The 13,486-nt window shown below is 57.2% G+C and overlaps 2 protein-coding genes across 10 annotated transcripts; both read left to right on the top strand.

Moving 5' to 3' along the window:
- The first annotated feature begins 1,041 nt into the window (after positions 1–1,041).
- On the top strand, positions 1,042–6,005 carry DTX3 (deltex E3 ubiquitin ligase 3). 3 transcript variants are annotated; one of them, XM_060165766.1, is made up of 6 exons: positions 1,042–1,105; positions 2,450–2,514; positions 2,705–2,781; positions 3,148–3,877; positions 4,769–4,986; positions 5,305–6,005. In XM_060165766.1, the coding sequence occupies exons 3-6, from the start codon at positions 2,753–2,755 to the stop codon at positions 5,378–5,380; spliced, it is 1,053 nt and encodes a 350-aa protein (XP_060021749.1). In that variant the 5' UTR covers positions 1,042–1,105; positions 2,450–2,514; positions 2,705–2,752; the 3' UTR covers positions 5,381–6,005. The 3 variants fall into 3 exon arrangements, with proteins under 3 accessions (XP_060021749.1, XP_060021748.1, XP_060021750.1); XM_060165765.1 differs by lacking the exon at positions 1,042–1,105 and having other exon boundaries at positions 1,413–2,514; XM_060165767.1 differs by lacking the exon at positions 1,042–1,105 and having other exon boundaries at positions 1,414–2,514; positions 3,129–3,877.
- A 337-nt stretch (positions 6,006–6,342) lies between these two features.
- On the top strand, positions 6,343–13,468 carry ARHGEF25 (Rho guanine nucleotide exchange factor 25). 7 transcript variants are annotated; one of them, XM_060165756.1, is made up of 16 exons: positions 6,344–6,534; positions 6,826–6,940; positions 9,218–9,432; positions 9,569–9,664; positions 9,745–9,818; positions 9,989–10,055; positions 10,245–10,348; positions 10,538–10,607; positions 10,727–10,816; positions 10,914–11,006; positions 11,195–11,245; positions 11,419–11,496; positions 11,683–11,883; positions 12,038–12,218; positions 12,486–12,697; positions 13,003–13,468. In XM_060165756.1, exons 1-16 carry the CDS (start codon positions 6,436–6,438, stop codon positions 13,111–13,113), a joined length of 1,857 nt encoding a protein of 618 aa, XP_060021739.1. In that variant the 5' UTR covers positions 6,344–6,435; the 3' UTR covers positions 13,114–13,468. The 7 variants fall into 7 exon arrangements, with proteins under 7 accessions (XP_060021735.1, XP_060021742.1, XP_060021739.1 ...); XM_060165752.1 differs by having other exon boundaries at positions 6,343–6,534; positions 11,419–11,883; XM_060165757.1 differs by lacking the exon at positions 11,419–11,496.
- The last annotated feature ends 18 nt before the right edge of the window (positions 13,469–13,486 follow it).

Genomic DNA, 13,486 nt, shown 5'->3' with positions numbered 1-13,486 from the left:
CTGCAGGCTTCCTGGAGAGAAGTCCTCTGTCTGCAGGGCAGGAAGAGTACAGCAGGGTCCTGGGAAAGTAAAGAAGAAAGTGACCAACCATCCAGATGGAGAGGGAGTAAAGAAAAGGGGGTGGATTATCAGAAGTTGCTGCCAGTCTGGGAGATCCATCCGGTGCTTCTGGCTGAGGAGGTCTTTTGGCTGGTGGAAAAACCTGGCTTGATGTGGCCCCAGGGAAGTGAGTTGGACTGGGGGCGGAGATTGCTCTGATGTGGGAAGCAGAAGAGAGAAGAGCTTTTTTTTTTTTCCTTTGAGAGTTTTTAACTCTATTTCAACCATAGACTTGATACTACCATCACTCCAAGGCATTTAAAAAAAAGATGTATTCACTTCGCATTCTGCACCAGCCTCAGTGTCCCTGTTTGTGTAAAGAGAAAAATCAGAGACACTTACCAATACCCATCTGGGAGCAGGTTTTGCGGGGTCACAGAAGGTAACAATCCGGGAAAAGGCAAGCGATGAGGCAGGGGGTTGAAATGGTTTAGTCCTGGACTTATTTTTTAGAACCAATGCTTTTTTACTATTACTCTTCTTCCTACTCCATATTCCTCAAAGGCCTTTCTAGAAAAAGGATCACAGAGAAATTGCCCTCTCTTCCCCATCTACCTAAGCGACACGCCTCACCCACCCATCCACCACCACCTCCCAGAAGCTGCCACGAAGCTGGCTGGGAAAGAAAAGGGAGAGGGCCCCCTCCCGGGAGGGGGAAGCGAGGAGGGTGGCGTCTCTAAGAGATTTAACCTCCCACCCGCGGTTCCACGATACCACCCCAAGCCTCCGAAGATTGGGACGGCGCCTCCATTTTTGTTTTGGGGCAGAAGAGCGGGGGCTTGTGGATAGAAGGGGTCAAAGCAAACGGTGATTATTACCCCTGAAGGGGAAGGGGGGGTGCCATCCTTCTTCCTTCCCTTTCCCTCAGTCTGCACCCCCTGCAAACTCCCCCCCGCCCCCCGCCACCTTCTCGGGGTCTCCCCCCCCACCCTGGTTGCTAAGGCCCAGACCGTCATCCCAGCAACAGCCTCAGTCATGTGACCGGCAATGGCGGCGCTGACAAGAGGTAGGTGAGCCCGGCGCCCCCCACACCCGCCGCGCGCCCCCCGGGCCCCGCTCACACCTCCCCGCGCGCCCTCCGGTTCCCCCTGCGCCCCCTCCTCCGCCTCCTTCCCCCGCGCGCGGCGCCGGGACCCCCTTCCAGGCCCCGCTAATGCTCTTTCTGTCACCCTCCAGCCTTGGCCTCCATTCGGGGGTTCTGGGGCCCGCAATCGGGCCGACATCCACCCCACCCAGCTGTGGGGCTGCGGGGGCTCTGCCGAGCGAGCCATGTGGGAGGTGGTTCCGGGTCGGGTCTTGCAGGAGGTCGTGGGGGGAGGGGTGGAGATGCCTCAGTTGATGCCCGCAAGGACCCTGGCCCTTCCTGGCTGCCCCTGTGGGCGGCCTCTGTCTGACGAGAGGGACTGGCCCCGTGTCCGGCCTGGGTTGCCCCAGAGGAATCGGACCCAGCATAAACTGTGGCCCCGCCTCCCTTTTCTGTGCCATCAGGACTCGGAGCAAAGGACACCTAGGTCCTGGCTTCTCTCTGATGGGGAGAGGGTGTTCCACCTGGATGGACAGTATGAGCCGAGGCTCTAGGGTTCCAATTTCACTTTCTGAATCTTGAGCTGCATCTGGCCTTGAGGGGACTATGATGGAGGCACAAACGGAGAGCTGCTCCCCTATGGATCAGTCAAGGAATTGAGGTCACGCTAATGGCCCTTCTTTCTATTTGGGCTGCATTTGGAGGTATTGTAGGGATAGCTCTGTAGCTGAACACGGCAAGACTCCGGGGAAACATCAGGCTGCTCCAGCGGATCCCTCTGCCTGAGCCCCACCCCTCCCTAAATGTAGCCTAGGTAGCTGGCAGGCTTGGACTTCACGTGCCGGGTTTAAAAGGTGACAGCGACAGCGAGAACTTTCTTATTGCAGGGGCTGCTGCCACTTTGTTGGCATTCCAAGCAGACTCCAGCAGAAGGGACCGGGTTAACTCTCAAGGAAGGCTCCCTAGCAATAGGGGCTGAATTATTCCAGAATGTGGAGTAGGGCGAGGAATTGGGGAGCAAAGGAAATATTCTTGTCCTTGTGACCTGAGGGAGGTGGCAAAAAAGACCTCTATCTGTGTGGGCTTTTCCCTTCCAGACTTCTCTTATCCATGCCCCTAGGCTTTCTTAAGAGCCTCAGAGCTGAGGAAGAGGAAAGTTAGCATGCTGAAGTTCCTTCTTTAGCAACTTGGAGAGTGGCTGGGGATGGAATTCTGCAAGAGACAAGGAGAGGAAATGAAAGAGGAGGTTTTGTTTCTGGGCAGACTGGGGAAAATGGCAACATTTGTCATCCTAACCCAGTCCCCCCTCCACTCCCCCTGCCCCAGTCCTGGTCAGCTGAGTGTGGAAACAGAGGGATTTCTGCTGCTCTCATCGTCCATGGGCTTTCCAGGTATCTGCCTTTCATGGGAACCTCAACTTTCACCTTTAAATTGGTTGCCTCTATTCCACGTTCCAAGTAATCCCATTCCCAGTAACTTACACCCAGATCCCGTCTCTGTTAAGTGGGCTGCTGGGTTGGGGCTTGTGGAAATGGGAGAAGGGGTTTTTCATTTTCCCTCCTTTCCCTTTCCACCCACCAGGTCACACAACCTACAAGTAGGGAGCAGGAACAGAGAGAGAGAGCCTGCATGCCAATTCTAAGCTCTTCAGGATCAAAGTGAGCAAAAAGGAGGGCAAAAATCTCCCTTCCTTTTACAGAACTCAGTTCTCACCTGATGTGGGGGGAGGGGCAGGTTGTTTCTGTGATCTCGGGAGCAGTATAGGAGAACCAAGATTGATGCTCCGCTTGGATGATAATAAAGATACAGAAGCTTTCTTGCTCTTCAGTGGGTGCTGGAGTTTGAAAGATAAGAGGAAACAGAACATGAACTTGGGGGAGGAGGTGGGGGTTGACCTCTGAGTGAGTGGAGATAATATAGGATTGGAAAGGAACGGGAAGTAGGAGGCACTGATATTTGTCAAATGGGGACCCCCCACCCTGAGTCCTTTTCACCCTGGGGGCAGTGTCGTTCGTCCTGTCCAGAATGGCAGCCTGTGGAGGCACCTGCAAGAACAAAGTGACTGTCTCCAAGCCTGTGTGGGACTTCCTCAGCAAGGAGACCCCTGCCCGGCTGGCCCGGCTTCGGGAGGAGCACCGTGTGTCCATTCTCATAGACGGCGAGACTTCTGACATCTATGTCCTCCAGCTTTCCCCTCAGGGCCCTCCCCCAGCCCCTCCCAATGGGCTCTACCTGGCCCGGAAGGCTCTCAAGGGGCTGCTCAAAGAGGCAGAGAAAGAGCTGAAGAAAGCTCAGAGGCAGGGGGAGCTTATGGGCTGCCTGGCTTTGGGGGGTGGGGGGGAGCACCCTGAGCTGCACCGCCCAGGCCCGCCCCCTCTCCGAGCAGCCCCACTCCTGCCCCCAGGGGCACGGGGGCTGCCTCCCCCTCCTCCTCCCCTGCCCCCTCCTCTTCCCCCCCGCCTTCGGGAGGAGGCAGAAGAGCAGGAGAGCACCTGCCCCATCTGTCTGGGGGAGATCCAGAATGCCAAGACATTAGAGAAGTGCCGGCACTCATTCTGCGAGGGCTGCATCACCCGGGCCCTGCAGGTGAAAAAGGCCTGCCCCATGTGTGGCCGTTTCTATGGGCAGCTGGTGGGCAACCAGCCCCAGAATGGGCGGATGCTGGTCTCTAAGGATGCCACACTCCTCCTACCCAGCTATGAGAAGTACGGCACCATCGTCATCCAGTACGTCTTCCCGCCCGGTGTCCAGGGGGTAAGAAGCCTATGGCCTGCCCTTACCCTTTGGTTTTCCCTGCGCTTGTTCTCTGACCTAGGAAAACTGGGGGAGGGGGAGTATGTTTGTTAGATGTGATACAGTCTTGCTGTCTCCCGGTATGCCTTCCCACTCAAGTGCCCTGGAGCTAGAGGCCCCCTTGAAGCCTAGCTTTTCCATCCCCATGACCCCAAGGCACCCGTGAAAATAGGTATGAGAGAAAGGAATTGAATTCTATTTCTTTGATGAACTTGGATGTTGACATCTATTCTTGGCAGAGGTGGAGTCTGTGGACGTGGTGGCTCAGGTGCGGACAGGCACGGTGGGAAGGGTCTGACCCCCCTTAACAGTGCTGGGAGCGTTACTCCATTCCAGATTTATGAGAAGGAAAACCTTGATGACAGTGGAAGGTTAAAATAGGAGCGGTCAAGAACGTAAAGGTGTCTTCCTGCTTGACAAAGAGTAATGTCCAGTTCGGGTTTGCAGAGTGATGAGGAAGCTCTGAAGGAGAGTAATAGAAAAATAGAACAGGTTAGACAGTGGAAGATGCATTGGGAGTGTTTCAGGTGGAGAAGCGAAGGCTGAAAGACCAATTATTCCCAGGCTTCACATTTCTGCTGAGTTATCTGGAGAGTAAGGCCTAGCTACTTTTGAGAATTCATTTGTTGCTGAATTGAGGCTTGAGGGATCGGGACAGCAGAAAGGACCTCTTAATGATGAGGATTTTGTCTGGAAACAGGCTTCTGCTGCCCAGACCCTAGAGCTGCGCCTTCCCTGGAAGGCTGTCGCTGCCCCATCAGCGTTAGCTAGGGGTGCACAGCCAGAAGGCTGGCCAGGATGACCCTTAAGATGCCCAGCTGCTCACTGCCCACTCTGCCTCCCCCACCCCAGGCTGAACACCCAAACCCAGGAGTTCGGTATCCTGGCACCACACGGGTGGCCTACCTCCCGGACTGCCCTGAGGGCAACAAGGTGCTGACCCTGTTCCGCAAGGCATTTGACCAGCGTCTCACCTTCACTATCGGCACGTCCATGACCACAGGGAGACCGAATGTCATCACCTGGAACGACATCCACCACAAGACCAGCTGCACAGGGGGACCACAGCTGTGCGAAATGCCTTCTTCCCTTCCCTTGGCTCCACCCCTTCTCCCCATTTCTCTCTGGGAGCCTCCTAACTGGAGAGGACCACCCCCAAACTATTCAACCATATTGCCTGTCCCAGTTTCTTCTGTAGTCATCCTGGTCCTAATGTGCCCAGCTTAACCTACAAAAATAAGCAGAATTGGGCTCAGTTATCTTGGGTTTGGATAATCTGAGGGAAGGTGGGGAGGGGCTAGAATGGGGCACCAGCATGAGGGTGAGCCTGGGGGTAATATGAGTAGCCTGAACGGCTAACCCTGACCCTCATTTCTCTTTGCTCCCAGGTTTGGGTACCCGGACCCCACCTACCTGACCCGGGTGCAAGAGGAGCTGAGAGCCAAGGGCATCACCGATGACTGAAGGACATCCCCTTTGGGAGGCCCCTGCTGTTCTCCTTCAGTAGGACCCAGTGGGAGCCTCTGTTGTCTCTCCCTCTGTCCCCCTCATCACTCAAGTAGGGGACTGTCTGACTGGGGAAGGGGTTCAGAGAAGGAGGGGCGATCCCTTCCCCAGTCCCCCACAGGCTGAGTGCTTCAGTGCAGTGTGAGCCACTCCCTTCTGGCAGAGTCTGATGTCCCAGGCTCTGCTCCCCTCCTCCCCCTGTACATACTCCCAGTCTTCCTGCCCCCTCCATTGCCCTTGGCTTTTTCTGGTTTGTGATGTGCTCCAGTGACTAAGCTGAGAAAGGACCTGGGTGGGGAGGAGAGGGTCTCTTGATTCCCCCCCCCATACTGCTCCACCGCTGAATTTCTGCTCGGGGAGGGGGGTCAGGCTGCTGTGAGCCCCCGTAGAGCCGGCCGCATATGTTCTTCAGAAACAATACCCCTTCTCCCTTAACCTTGTCCTTTCTCTCCTGTGTCTCTGTCTTTGTCAGTCTTTCTCCCACTCTTCTCTGCCCCCTAGAAGGAGCCTCCTTACCCTGTTCTGGAATCGCCGCCAGACTGTAGCTTTTAATTTAATAAAAATAAAGTAAAATATGCAACTCTCTATGCCACACCCGTTCTGTTCTGTGGGCCGGGGGTGGGGGGTTGGGGGGTGGGGTGAGGAGCTGGACCTGCTGAGAGGGAGAAGGGGGTGGTGATCGGGAACTCCCTGGGCGCCTCCCCAGGCTCTCTGCCTCCAGAGGGCCTGGGAAAACGGCAGGTACTTAGTGGGCTCCAAGATAAAACTGCGAAGCCTTGGATCGTGCTTCGACAGCGGAGTCAGGATGAAGTGGGGTTTGTTGCTGAACTACAGTTGCAGAGAAAGGAACAACCCTACCCCTTTTGAAAAGTTTGGCTGGGGTGGGAGTCGGGGCGGAGCCTGGCAGGGGGCGGATTCCGCGGCGGCAACTCCCCGGACGCACGCTGGCCTCAGAGCCCCCCAGCTTCCGTGCCCCCTCGGCTCTGAAACTTGGAAGAGGGTAGGGGTCCAGCATGAAGCCCCCGGAGCGCCCCGCCCCTGGCCGCACTGACCGGATACTGGGGGTCATGGGGGGCATGCTGCGCGCATGCGCCCTACCCGGGCAGGAGGGGGTAAGAAAGGGGGACCACGGTGGGGTCGGGGGTCTTTAGGGGGCTTCAGGATGGCTGCACCCCACAAACTCAATTTACCCGCAAACAAGAATTCTTCGGGGTAGTCGCAGGAATCCAAAAGTTCCATTAAGAGCATCATAGGCACGTTCTTGGGTAAACTGCTCCCTCCACCCCAGCCTTGGCGAAGACCCTTTTATAACAAAGTGGATTTTGACAGGAGGGAGAAGGGGAAGCGGAAGGTCTAGGCTGGGCGTGGAGGGCGGGTTTCTTACGATCACTCTGTCGCCGCAGCCCCCGAAGAGAAGCCCCCTAGGGCTGGGGGGGACCGAGCCAGAATCTAACTGTACGGAGGGGAATCAGAGAGGGGAGCGCGAACGCGAGGTCCCCGCCTGGGCTCCGCTGCACGGTAAGAAGCTAGGGGTGGGGTGGGGCACAGTTTGCCATCCTGCGCAAAGTGGCGAATTAAAAAATATGCTGCTCGTATTAGTATAAAGGTTCGCATCTAATTTGCATGAGACCCATATAGACGCTGAGACCTCCACGCTTCTTCTCGCCCTCTAGCCTGCTGTGTGTCCCTCACCTCAGCGGGTCCCGAGCCCCCGCTGGCGTAGTGTCCCCGCGCCCCACCCCTGGCCCCTCGCCAGCCGAGTCTCCAGGACTTCTCCTTAATTGGTGATTAGCCTCAGCTGGAGTCCCGGGGCCTGGAGGAAAGAAGGGTCCGGCGAGAGGGCGGCACCCGGGCTGTGTTCCCCACAAAGAGCTCCCCATTCACGCATCCCCTACTGGGGGACTTTGTCCACCCCTGCGCGGCTAGAGACAGTCCCAACCCCAGGACCTCTTCGCACAGGCTAAGGCCCCATCCGCCGCGCCCTTCTCCGCCGCAGAGGCCGAGGGGCGACCCTAGCCGACCCTGCCGCCGGGCTTAACCCCCACGCCAGTGCTCCGCAATCGGAGCCGGAGATGCGGGAGGGAGGGGGAACCCGGGGCTGGGGAGCCCAGGCTAGAGAGGAGGGGCGGAGGCGCTGGGGACTTGGAGTGGGTACGAGGTGGTGCCTGGGGGAGGGGGAATTGGGGCGGGAACCCAGCACTGGCTGAAGGGGGAAAGCGAGGGAGAAGGCGGAGCTGGGCCGCAGAGGCCCCTCCCCGCGGCGACCCGGCGGCGGGGCCTGTTATTCTGCTCGCCGCTCGGCGGGGACCCGCGCAGCGCCAGTGACTCGGGGAGTCGGCCCCCGCCTCCTCCCCTGACCAGGCCTAGAACTACCCCCAATCCGGGAGGCCGGAGACGCAGCTGGAGCGGCTGCCGCATCCCGGCCCAGCCTCCTCCACCATCCCTCCCCTTCCCGCTGGACATCTGGACCCTGGGCCCCGCACCGACTGGGTTCCGGAAACCCTCCCCGCCCAGCTCGGCGGCCCGGCCCCGCGCCGCCCTCTCTACAGAGTCCCCAGCCCTTTTCCAGACCAGACTTCCGCCTACCCCTGGACCCCCCCCTTCCTATTCCCTCCCTCCCCCCGCCTCCCCCAGCCTGGAGCGGGGTAGGAGGGAGGGGGGGTGTGCGCCCTGCGCCGTCCCCGCCCCCCGTGGTTCCCCCTGCATGGCCCGCCCGGGTCGGGGGTGTGGGGGGGCCCGGGCGCCATGCGGGGGGGGCAAAAGGGGGGTCGCTGTGCCTGTCCCCGCGTGATCCGAAAAGTGCTGGCAAAATGCGTCTGCTGCTTCGCGCGGGGGGGACATGGTGAGTGTAAGGTCGCGAGGGCCCAGTGTTGAGTGGGGGGCGGGCTGAGGGTTCAGGACTTGTGTCTGTCCCGGCCCTAGGGATTTAGAGGCTGGAGACTATACCTGTGTTTTCCAGGAAAGTGACCTAATAGATGATCTCTAAGATCCCCTCTTGCCTTCAAATTTCTAACAGTTAAAAGTTAAGGAAATTGGGGAAGGGGCAGGGGACTCCTCTCAACTGAGTGTGAGAAAAACCCATCCACAATCCCCTTATGCCTAGACCACATCTTCCCTGAAATCCTTCTGCTGAGAATCTACTTCAGATCTGAAGAAGGACAGGGGGATGGAGGAATGAGGGATGAGGGGGGTCTACCAGGGGCTTTTTCCCAAATCACAGCTCCGCTGTCCCTGAGCCCAGGCCAAGAATAACACCAATGAGCTCTCCTCACTTGCCCCCTCTATTGGGTTTGTGCATGTGCTGGGAAGGTGGGCTGCAGAGGTCTTTTCTTTTTATAGTGACTAGTGCACTTGGTGGAGGAGGGGTCTGGGGGTGGCAGATGGGCTCTTAAGCTCTTTTTCTCCCCCCCCCACCGCCCTTCTCAGAGAATGGTCTGTACCCATTGCAAGGGGGAGGGTTGTAGGAGAGCAGATGGCCACCCCCAGCTTCCAGTGTCTTCCCAGATGGCTGCCCTCACCCCCATATTGGTGCCATGCTCAGATATGGGGGAACCCCCACATGTAACTGGGGGTTCCAGGCCTAGGGAGCCAGGTGTTTTCTGTCCTTCTTCCCAAGGGTGTCCTGGTGAAATTTTCTCTCCTGGCCAACTCCAATGAGGATGGCAAGAAAGTGAGCCCTGAGGGAGAGGGGCTGAGCATCACAGAGCAGAGACTCTGGGAGCTCCCTAGGGACCCTGAATCTGGAACTGAAGCAAAATTTATCACCCCCTTTCTCCCCCTACCCCACCCCCTTAGAATCCTATTCCATTGCTGGCAGTGAGGGGAGTATCTCGGCTTCAGCTGCCTCGGGTCTGGCTGCTCCCTCTGGCCCCAGCTCTGGCCTCAGCTCTGGCCCCTGTTCCCCGGGACCCCCAGGGCCAGTCAGTGGCCTGAGAAGATGGTTGGATCATTCTAAACATTGTCTCAGTGTGGAAACTGAGGCAGAAGGTGGCCAGGCTGGACCATATGAGGTGAGGAGGGAGCACCAGAGAAGCATGTAGGACATCCATGAAGGGTGCTGGGAGAGGGCAGGTTGAGGGGGCCACTGGTCACTGGGGAGACACAGCTACTGTCCCTGACCTTTGAGACTTGACCTCTGGCCCCCAGAACTGGATGCTGGAACCAGCTTTAGCCACAGGAGAGGAGCTGCCAGAACTGACCCTGCTGACCACATTGTTGGGGGGCCCTGGGGATAAGACGCAGGTATGAAGACATGAGTCTGGCGTGGCTCCCCTCACCCAAGAGGCATCCATTTGCTTACTCTGGGATGTTCTTCCTTACAGCCACCTGAAGAGGAGACTTTGTCCCAAGCCCCTGAGAGCGAAGAGGACCAGAAGAAGGCTCTGGAAATGAGTATGTAAGTGTCCACACACTCTCTATCCCAGACCCCCGCAGTCGCGCAACTTCCAGAGGATTGTCTCTCACATTTTAGATTTGAGACTTGGAATTTCCCCTGAGGTTGGCTGTGGTAATGAAGGGGCTTCTAGTCCAGGAGGGAGGAAGTGGCTAAACCTGTTCTCTTCCCAGGTACGTCCTGACTGAACTGGTAGAGACAGAGAAAATGTACGTGGACGACTTGGGGCAGATTGTAGAGGTAGCTCCCTTTTCCCTTCCCAGCCCTGGCCCAGCCCCTTCCCTCTCCCCAGGGCTAATGTTAGGAGATGCCTTGTTGCTCCTCTGTCCCACCTTCCCAGTCTCCCCTACATCCTGGACTTCTTGGGGAGGGGAGGTTCCCACCAGGACTGGCTCCACACACTCATGTTCCCACCCAACCTTCCCACAGGGTTACATGGCCACCATGGCTGCTCAGGGGGTACCCGACAATCTTCGAGGTCGTGACAGGATTGTGTTTGGGAACATCCAGCAAATCTACGAGTGGCATCGAGAGTGAGTGATGGATCCCTGAGAGCGAGGGGAAGGGGCGTATGTCTGGTGGTCTCTGTATCCTACCCACGGGCCCACTGTTGCCTGAGGAATGTTTGGAGAAACTTCGCGGGGAACACTACCAGGGCAGACAGCTCTGAGTTGCTTGGAGTAGGGGTGTTTGACCAACCTTTTCCCTCCCTACCTCTCCAGCTATTTCCTGCAGGAGTTACAGAGGTGTTTGAAGGATCCTGATTGGCTGGCTCAGCTATTCATCAAACATGTGAGGCTTGAGAGAGTGGGGCCCAGGAGGGGAGGGGCTTGGGAGTGGGTCAGGACTTTCTGGAGATGTGCCCTCTCTCCTCACTCACTCTACTCTTGCTTGAATTTTACTCCTGTTAGGAGCGCCGCCTGCATATGTACGTGGTGTACTGTCAGAATAAGCCCAAGTCAGAGCATGTGGTATCAGAATTTGGGGACAGCTATTTTGAGGTCAGTGGCTGAGATACCTTGGGGAAAGGGGGACAGAATCGTCAGCATGAGCAGGCTTTCCAGGCTGCAAAACCACCCCATCTGTCCCTGTCCCCAGGAGCTCCGGCAGCAGCTGGGGCACCGCTTGCAGCTCAACGACCTCCTCATCAAACCAGTGCAGAGGATCATGAAATACCAGCTGCTGCTCAAGGTCGGGGCCACCTGTTCCCTGGGGGCACGGCTGGTTGGGATGGCCCTTTCCTCATTCGTCTCCCCAGGGTTCCTAAGGCTCCCCACCCAGACTTCCGGGGGGCCCTCACCTGTGTCCTCAGGGGAGGATGTGAGGGCTTTTGAGGATGTTCTCATAACCTCCCTGAGCATTTCTTCTCTGTGTCTTAGGATTTTCTCAAGTATTATAGTAGAGCTGGGATGGATACTGAAGAGCTGGAGGTGAGTACTCCCAGATCTCACAGGACACACCACGCACACCTCATCTTCTTAGTCTCCTGGGTTCCTCCAGCTCCACGGGTGGTGAAGGGGAAGGCTGGTTGGCGATAGAGACATGGTCTGAAGACGCCTCTTTCCCAATGATGACAGTGCTCTTCTTTTCACTTGTGTCCCAGCAAGCTGTGGAGGTCATGTGCTTCGTACCCAAGCGCTGTAATGACATGATGACCCTGGGGAGACTGCGGGGGTTTGAGGTACAGGGATGGAGCAATGCTCTTCTGCCCCAGGCTGAGCACTCAGGAGATCCTTACAGGGAACTGTGCTCTCCTGGGGCTGACAGGAGATGGTTGGTTGGGAGTGTCAGGGGAAGGAGGGAGGAGCAGAGAGTTGCCCCTTTTCTCTTATTGTTTTTCTCAAAGGCCACTCTCCTTTGGTTTCAGGGCAAATTGACTGCTCAGGGGAAGCTCTTGGGCCAGGACACATTCTGGGTCACAGAGCCCGAGGCTGGGGGGCTGCTGTCTTCTCGGGGTCGAGAGAGACGTGTCTTCCTCTTTGAGCAAATCATCATCTTCAGCGAGGCCCTGGGAGGAGGAGTGAGAGGTGGAACGCAGCCTGGATATGTGTACAAAAGCAGCATCAAGGTGGGGAGGGTGTCCCAAGCGAGAGGTCTGACTGGGATAGGGGAGGCCTCTGAGAGGACGGTGGCCCCTCAGGTCCTCTTTGGATTTGTTGGAGGCGACAGGAACCAGAGAGAGCCTGAAGAATTTGGGGGCTGCCTCTTATTTGCCAATCCAGGTGAGCTGCCTGGGACTGGAGGGGAACCTCCAAGGCGACCCTTGCCGCTTTGCACTGACCTCCAGAGGGCCAGAGGGTGGGATCCAGCGCTATGTCCTGCAGACTGCAGACCCCGCGGTCAGTCAGGCCTGGATCAAGCAAGTGGCTCAGATCCTGGAAAGCCAGCGGGACTTTCTCAATGGTGAAGCTCTCACCCTCCCTCCCCAACATCCTCCCTTGGTCCTTGGATCTCCTGAATCCCTCACCGCCCAATCTCCAGTCCCTGCCCTCACCCCAGCTTCTCCTCATCCCTCATCCTCACTTTTCCACAACTAGCTCAAGATTTAGTAACTCAGAATCCCCTAAAGCCTCAAGCGACTTACATTGGCGGACAGTCCTTGAGAGCAGAGCCCCTGCGAAAGGGCGTGTCTCTGCTGTAACCCTCCTTCCGTCCCTTTGTTTGCCCCAGCACTGCAGTCACCCATTGAGTACCAGAGACGGGAGAGCCAGACAAACAGCCTGGGACGGCCAGGAGGTCCTGGGGTGGGGAGCCCCGGGAGAATTCGGCCTGGAGATCGGGCCCAGGTCAGCACACACACACCCATCAATGGCTCTCTTCCCTCCCTGCTGCTGTTTCCCAAAGGGCAGGTGGCCAGAGTCCCCCTGTCCCTGGACACACAGGTATGAGGAATGGAATTCCCTGGTTGTAAGGGCAGAATGGGGAGGTCCTCTCTTGTTCCAGGATCCCCAAACCTCCTTCCCCGGTATCATTCCTTTCTTCCACCACCTTCCTTTTGTCTGCCCCTTCCTACTTCCCATCTCTTGCCCTCCCCCACTCCAGTTTAACCCTGAGAGAAGCTGATGGTCTCAGATAATCTAAGATGTCTGGCAAGAGGGGGTGGCTTGACTAGGGCTTACACTGACAAGAGAGGAGTGAGGGTGGATTCCTGAACTTTTTTGATCCTCTGACTTGAGTCTCTCTTCAGGCCTCCAGCGACATCCCCCAAGCTCCTCATGACTCTCCTCCAGTTCCACCAATTCCAAACGCCCCTCCCTGCCAAGCCAGACTTGCCAAGCTGGATGAAGATGAGCTGTAACTGGTGAAGGCCATGGGGGTGGTGCTGACTCAGCCACTCCGTTCCCCCAGGAACTTCAGGGCAATCCTTCTGGCAGCGCGCCAGAATTCCTCCCTCTTGGTGTATCTGGAGGGTGGGCGAGGCTGGGAGTGTCAACTTGCAGGAGGGAACCTAGACTCAGAAAGACTTCTTTCTGCCCAAGAAACATAGGTTCCTTCAGCCCCCACCCCTATGCATGCATCACAGGTCCCCCCCAAAAGGAGGAAATGTGGGTGGGTAGGAGGGCTGGGGCAAGGGCCAGACAGAAACTATTGGTTTTGTTTTTGATTTTGTTTTTTCTGTTTTTTGAGAATAAAGGTTTTGTTATATCACTAAAGCTGCTGTCTTGGCAGAG

This window comes from Lagenorhynchus albirostris, chromosome 11 (genome assembly GCF_949774975.1).
Source record: "Lagenorhynchus albirostris chromosome 11, mLagAlb1.1, whole genome shotgun sequence".
In the NCBI taxonomy this organism is placed as follows: Eukaryota; Metazoa; Chordata; class Mammalia; order Artiodactyla; family Delphinidae; genus Lagenorhynchus; species Lagenorhynchus albirostris.
This window is presented reverse-complemented; position numbering and strand designations above follow the sequence as displayed.

Coding starts and splice junctions, on each gene's coding strand:
- DTX3 (XM_060165766.1), top strand. CDS start 2,753: ATGCCAATTCTAAGCTCTTCAGGATCAAA. Junction 2,782..3,147: donor CTAAGCTCTTCAGGATCAAA/GTGAGCAAAAAG, acceptor CGTCCTGTCCAG/AATGGCAGCCTGTGGAGGCA. Junction 4,987..5,304: donor TGCACAGGGGGACCACAGCT/GTGCGAAATGCC, acceptor CTTTGCTCCCAG/GTTTGGGTACCCGGACCCCA.
- ARHGEF25 (XM_060165752.1), top strand. CDS start 6,436: ATGAAGCCCCCGGAGCGCCCCGCCCCTGGCCGCACTGACCGGATACTG. Junction 6,535..6,825: donor CCCTACCCGGGCAGGAGGGG/GTAAGAAAGGGG, acceptor CTGTCGCCGCAG/CCCCCGAAGAGAAGCCCCCT. Junction 12,219..12,485: donor CCAGCGGGACTTTCTCAATG/GTGAAGCTCTCA, acceptor TGTTTGCCCCAG/CACTGCAGTCACCCATTGAG.